Source organism: Erinaceus europaeus, chromosome 3 (assembly GCF_950295315.1).
Source record: "Erinaceus europaeus chromosome 3, mEriEur2.1, whole genome shotgun sequence".
NCBI lineage: Eukaryota > Metazoa > Chordata > Mammalia > Eulipotyphla > Erinaceidae > Erinaceus > Erinaceus europaeus.
Genome location: NC_080164.1, coordinates 46,667,516 through 46,673,515, shown reverse-complemented (window position 1 = coordinate 46,673,515; position 6,000 = coordinate 46,667,516). Strand labels below are relative to the sequence as shown.

General features: G+C 48.9%; 1 protein-coding gene across 6 annotated transcripts in view; it reads left to right on the top strand.

Annotated features, from left to right (window-relative positions):
* The first annotated feature begins 1,409 nt into the window (after positions 1-1,409).
* Positions 1,410-6,000, top strand: part of GMCL1 (germ cell-less 1, spermatogenesis associated) — a 59,454-nt gene continuing 54,863 nt past the window's right edge. For 4 of the 6 annotated variants that reach the window (XR_009548922.1, XM_060187161.1, XM_060187160.1 and 1 more), the window contains exons 1-2: positions 1,415-1,888; positions 4,836-5,021. Coding sequence is in view for 5 of the 6 variants with exons in the window: in XM_060187161.1 (XP_060043144.1) it covers positions 1,629-1,888; positions 4,836-5,021 (446 nt within the window). In the remaining variant the exon portion in view is untranslated. Of the gene's footprint in view, positions 1,889-4,835; positions 5,022-6,000 lie in introns of all 6 variants that reach the window. The other 2 variants (XM_060187158.1, XM_060187159.1) reach the window with 2 other exon arrangements.

Genomic DNA, 6,000 nt, shown 5'->3' with positions numbered 1-6,000 from the left:
GAACATGCCTCTGGCAAGGACTTCCTCCATCCCTCTCATGAAGAGGAGAAGCAGAAGCACGAGAAGAAGCACCTGGTGCAGAGCCCCAATTCTTACTTCAAGGATGTCAAGTGGCCATGCTATAAAATCACCATTGTCTTTAGCCATGCACAAATGGTAGTTTTGTGTGTTGGCTGCTCCACTGTCATATATACACAAAATGTGTTTATTGGGATGATTTCCCACCGATCTTGGTTCAGGGTGCTTTTAGTGCTGCTTCGGTCAGAATGAGCATCCTTCTGTAAGCCTTGCTTTTCCTCCTGTAGGCTGGCAGAGGACAGTGGAGCAGCCAACACACAAAACTTAACACACTGTCCTTAAGATATATATCTTAAGGTATAAAAGAAAATGTTTATATATATATATATATATATATATATATATACACACACACACACATATATATATATATATATATATACATATTACACATATCTGAAGAATAACACAATCCTCAGAACAGAGGTTGCTAGACTGAAAGAGAGGGAGCTTCTTCTATAATTCATTCTAGTAAAAGAATGAATGGGAGGGGGATCAGGAGGTAGCGTAGCGTAGCGGGTTAAGCACACATGGTGCCAAGCAAAAGGACCTGACCGGTGTAAGCATCCCGGTTCAAGCCCCCAGCTCCCCACCTGCAGGGGGGTTCGCTTCACAAGCAGTAAAGCAGGTCTGTAGGTGACTGTCTTCCCCTCCTCTCTCGATTTCTCTGTCCTATCCAACAACAATAATAACCACAACAACGATAAAACAAGGGCAACAAAAAGGGGGAAAAATAGTCTTTAGGAGCAGTGGATTCGTGGTGCAGGCACTGAACCCCAGCAATAATCCTGGAGGCAAAAAATAATAATAATAAAATAAATGAATGGGAGTAGTATTGTAATTTAATTTGTGACTCCATCGGTGTTTTTCATATTGTTCTGGGTAATTTATTGTAAACTATCCCATTGTAAACAGGGAGAGCCCAGAGTCCATAGCATACTCCAGGGAGATGCCTTTAAACTTTGCTTGGACCTCCAAATGCACTTTTAGCTCTGTGCGTTGAGCTCCTCCCAGGCCCAGGAGGCATCTGGAGTTCAGGGAACCTTTGTAGAAAGGATGAACGGCGGGAATTCCGGCCTGGCTCATACAAGGGGTGCGTGAAGTATCGCTAAATGCTAGATTAGCTCCAAAAGTTGGAAGGCCCAAGTCCACCACCATACCATAAACCCCTGGGGACCCTGCCACCCCCTCACTCGCGCATCCTTCTGCGCAAGCGCCACCCGCCACTCACACAATCTTTTCCCGCCCCTTCCGGGGGCTCGTCGCGCGCACGCGCCGTGACGGCCACGCTTTGTTGCGAAAGCCCGGGGCGGGGGGGGGGGGGGAGGTCCTGAGGTCCCGGCGCGCCGCGCGGCCAGACGCGGCGGGCGGGGCGCGTAGGATGGAGTCGGTAGCGTCCGCTGCAACGGTTGGGGGCTGCGCGTGAGAAGGTGGCGGTGTCGGGACCAAGGCTCGCTGGAGGTTGGCGGCAGCGACCGGACCATGGCCGGAGACCGTCTCGGTTGGGGCCCCTGAAGTGCACTCGCTGAAGTCTGAGGGAGTCGTGGTCCATGGGCTCGCTGAGCAGCCGAGTGCTCCGCCACCCGGGACGAGCCCGAACCCAGCAGGAGCCGGGTTCCGGAACGGGGGGCTCGGCCCAGAGATCGGAGGCCGGCGACGATGCGGCCGGCCACGGCGTCTGTTACTGCCCGGGCAGCCACAAGCGCAAGCGGAGCAGCGGGGCCTTCTGCTACTGTCACCCCGACTCGGAGACCGACGAGGACGAGGAGGAAGTGGACGAGCAGCAGCGGCTCCTCAACACCCCGCGCAGGTGGGAGCGGTGGGGGACGCGCGCCCGCGGGCGGCGGCCGGGGCGGCGGGGTGGACGGGGCCGGGGAGCTGACCCACCGGCCGCCGCGCCCTTGACCGACCCGAAGCCGGGACGCTCCGGGGAGACGCGGGGCGTTCCGCCTCGCCGACCACAGACGCTGCGGCAAGAGAGAACCGAGGAAGCCAAGTGGAGCTGGCGCCTCGTTAACCCGCAGAGGCGGCACTGCCCTCTGTGCTCCCCGGGTGGGGCGCGGGCGCGGGCGCGGGCGCGGGCGGTGCAGGCACCGCGGGTCTCCCGGACCGACGCTTCCCTGCGGGCGGCTCCCGGTGTCCCGGGGAGGGCGGGTGACACGTCGGCGGCTCCCTGGGTGTGGAGGCGACAGGGTATGTGAGTGCCTGCTGCGCGGGGCGCCGAGCGGAGTGAGAGCCGCGGCTGACTGTTGCTTCTGAATGCGCACAACAGTGCATGCATTTTTTTTTTTTTTTTTTAACTCTTGAACAAGCCGCTTGTCTTTGGATTTTTTCTTTTCTTTCTGTGCGGCACCAGGCCGGGAACCTGAGACCCCGCGTGACACCGCTGAGAGCGGCCCCCCATTTCTGTATCCTTAGAGGGATGGAAAGATGGAGGAGGGAGAGGCAGAGGCAGCAGCTTCACCATCCGTGAATTCTGGCCCTGGTGCTCCCTTACGCAGTCAGGTGTGGAACCCAGGTCTAGCCACTGACCCATCTCCCAGCACCATCTTTTGACATTTCCCTTTCTTTCTTTCTTTCTTTCTTTCTTTCTTTCTTTCTTTCTTTCTTTCTTTCTATGTTTGATTTATTTATGAGAAAGATAGGAGGAGAGAGAAAGAACCAGGCATCACTCTGGTACATGTGCTGCCGGGGATCGAACTTGGGACCTCATGCTTAAGAGTCCAAAGTTTTATCACTGCGCCACCTCCCGGACCACTTGACTTTTCTTCCTTCCTTCCTTCCTTCCTTCCTTCCTTCCTTCCTTCCTTCCTTCCTTCCTTCCTTCCTTCTCTCTCTCTGTCTCTCTTTCTTTCTTTCTTTTTTTATCTTTATTTATTGGATAGAGACAGCCAGAAATCAGAGAGACAGTTACCTGCAGCACTGCTTCACCACTCGCAAAACTTTCCCCCTCCAGGTGGGGACCAGGGGCTCAAACCCGGGTCCTTGAGCATTGTAATACATGCACTCAACCAGGTATGCCACCACCCGGCCCCTTGACTTTTCTTTTAAAGATTATCAGGAGGCTTATACAGATGCATTCTTTTTAAGCCTTTACTTTTTAAAAAATCTTTATGTATTGGGTAGAGACAGCCAGAAATCAAGAAGGAAGGGGGAAATAGGGAAACAGACACCTGCAGCTGGGCACTGGGGGGCTTGAACCCGGGTCCTTGTGCATTGTAGCATGTGTGCTCAACCAGGTGCGCCACCACCCGGTTCCCCTTCTTTATTAGAAATAACACGCAATTTTTCTGCTGCAACTGCTTCATAGTTCTTGTAAAATAAAAGTAGTCTGCTAATGGTTTGATATATAAAGGCTTTCCTACAGCTTTATGTATGGAAATGCTTATTTACAAAAATGAGCTCCCACTGTCAAATTGTCATTTACCTTTCTGGAGACTCAGTAGTCTTTTTCAATATCTCAAGAGTCTGAGTTCTAGTCACTGTTATGAACTTTAGCTTTATTTCCTCATAAGTAAAGTGGGGATACTAATGTATGCCTTAGAGAGTTGGACTGATAGGAGAATCCTTGCAGTGCACAGTGTTTGATGTATTCAGTAAATACTATGTCTCAGGGGTTCTGGGCCATAGTGCATCTGGTTGAGTGCAGGCATTACCATGTGCAAGGATGGGGTTCCAGCCCCCACTCCCCACTTGCAGAGGGAGCTTCATAAGTAGTGAAGCAGCTCTGCAGGTGTTTAAAAAAAGTCTCGGGAGTCGGGCAGTAGCTCAGAGGGTTAAGCACATGTGGCGCAAAGCTCAAGGACCAGCGTAAGGATCCCAGCTCGAGCCCCCGGCTCCCCACCTGCAGGGGAGTTGCTTCACAGGTGAAGCAGGTCTGCAGGTGTCTTATCTTTCTCTCCCCCTCTCTGTCTTCCCCTCCTCTCTCAATTTCTCTCTGTCCTGTCCAACAACGATGACATCAATAACAACAATAATTACTACAACAATAAAACAAGGGCAACAAAAGGGAATAAATAAATAAACCTAAAACAAAAGTCTCAGATGAATTGTTCCATCATTAAAAATCTCTCGACCCCTTGTAATAAATCCACTACCACATTCTGTTGTTACATGGTGTATCTTCATTGTCCTTCATCCTTTTCCTCTTGGTAGCTTTAGATTTAAAGCACATGTCTTCTAAGAAGACAGCATCTAGTTGACTTTTGCTTTTGAAAAAAATAAATCCAGTAGAGAACCATTAGATAGTTCACCCCACAGAGTTCATGTGCGATACCTTGAGTTTGAGTCCTAGCGTCACATGAGACCATAATTGACAGCACTGTGGGGAAGCTCCATGGATGGTGGAACTGACCTGTGGTTACCTTTCTTCCATTTCTTCCCCTTGAAAATAATGGGCTGGATAGGACACTTAGCAGTGGTATCATGAATATAATACGGTCTGGGTTCATTCCCTGATGCTACATTTAAAAAAAAAATGCAACAGATTAATATCTGCCTTTCAATTTGTAGCTTAACCACATATCCAATACAATACTTGAATACACACACACACACACACACACACACACACACACACACGTCAGTTACATTTGAAAGAGTAACTTCTACACAATATTTATCTGTTACTACCAGCATTATTGCTGGGGCGTATTGCTTCAATGACAAATGCACCACTTCCAGTGGCCATTTTTCCTTTGTTTTTTGTTTTTAATAGTAATTTTTCCTTTTAAAAATTGTATTTATTGTCGAGACAGGAAGAGAATCAGAATCAGTCTGGTACGTGTGTTGTTGCCAGAGATCAACCTTGGGACCTCATGCTTAGGGTCCAACACTATCCACTGTGCCACCACCTGGATTGCATCTGATGATTATCATGATGATGGAGAGAGAAAGAGACACCTCAGCACTGCTTCTTCACTCATGAAGCTTCCGCCTTGCAGGTGGGGACCAGGTTCTTGTGCATGGTAACTGGTGCACTTTACTGGTTGTGCCACTGTGTGGCCCCAGTAATGTATTTTTTAAATTGCTGTCAGGTACCAGGGTCTAGTGCCTACATTAATCCGTTGCTCCCTGTGGGGTCTTAGTCTTTCTCATTTCAGATAAAGACAGGAAGAAAGAGACAGAGAAGGAGACACACCTCAGCACCACTTCACTATTCATAAAACTTCTCTCTAGTGTCATGTATGGTGCTCCTATATGAGGATGGGGACCCAAACCTGGCTCCTTATGCACACACAGCATTCTGTGCACTGGGCCACCTGGGACTGTTGGAATAAAAAGTTATTTTAAGCAAACATTAAAAAATGTTTATCAAGAGGTTGGGAGGTGGTTCACTTAGTAGAGAACAAATGTTAACATGCTTGAGGACCTAGCCACTACATGAAAGGACCTACCTATAGGAAGGAAGCATCACGAATAGTAGAGCAGTGCTGCAGTATCTCTCTCCTCTATGCCTACCTCTCTGTTTGTCTCTCACCCTATCTAAAAGAAAAAAAATAGTTGCTGGGAGTGGTGGAACCATTTAGGTACTGAGCTCTAGTGATAATCTTGGAAGCAAAAAGAAAAATAGAAAATACTTATCGGGGGTCCAGGTGGTGGTATACCTGGTGGAGTGCACGTGTTACAATGTGCAAATCTGGGGTTCCTGCTCCCCTTCCCCACCTGCAGGGGAAAAGCTTTGCAAGTGATGAAGCAGGGCTGCAGGTGTCTCTTTGTCTCTTTCCCTCTTTGTCACCCCCTTCCTTCTCAATTTCTGGTTGTCTCTATCCAATAAATATAATATAAAAAAATTAAGGAAATGCTATCAAATTTATCAACAAACACTCAGATTGTGAAGTATCTGGTAAAATTGGGGGCCTCATGCCTTCTAATTTGCATTGATAATTATATGCAGTGTGTTTTATTCATGATGTCACACAG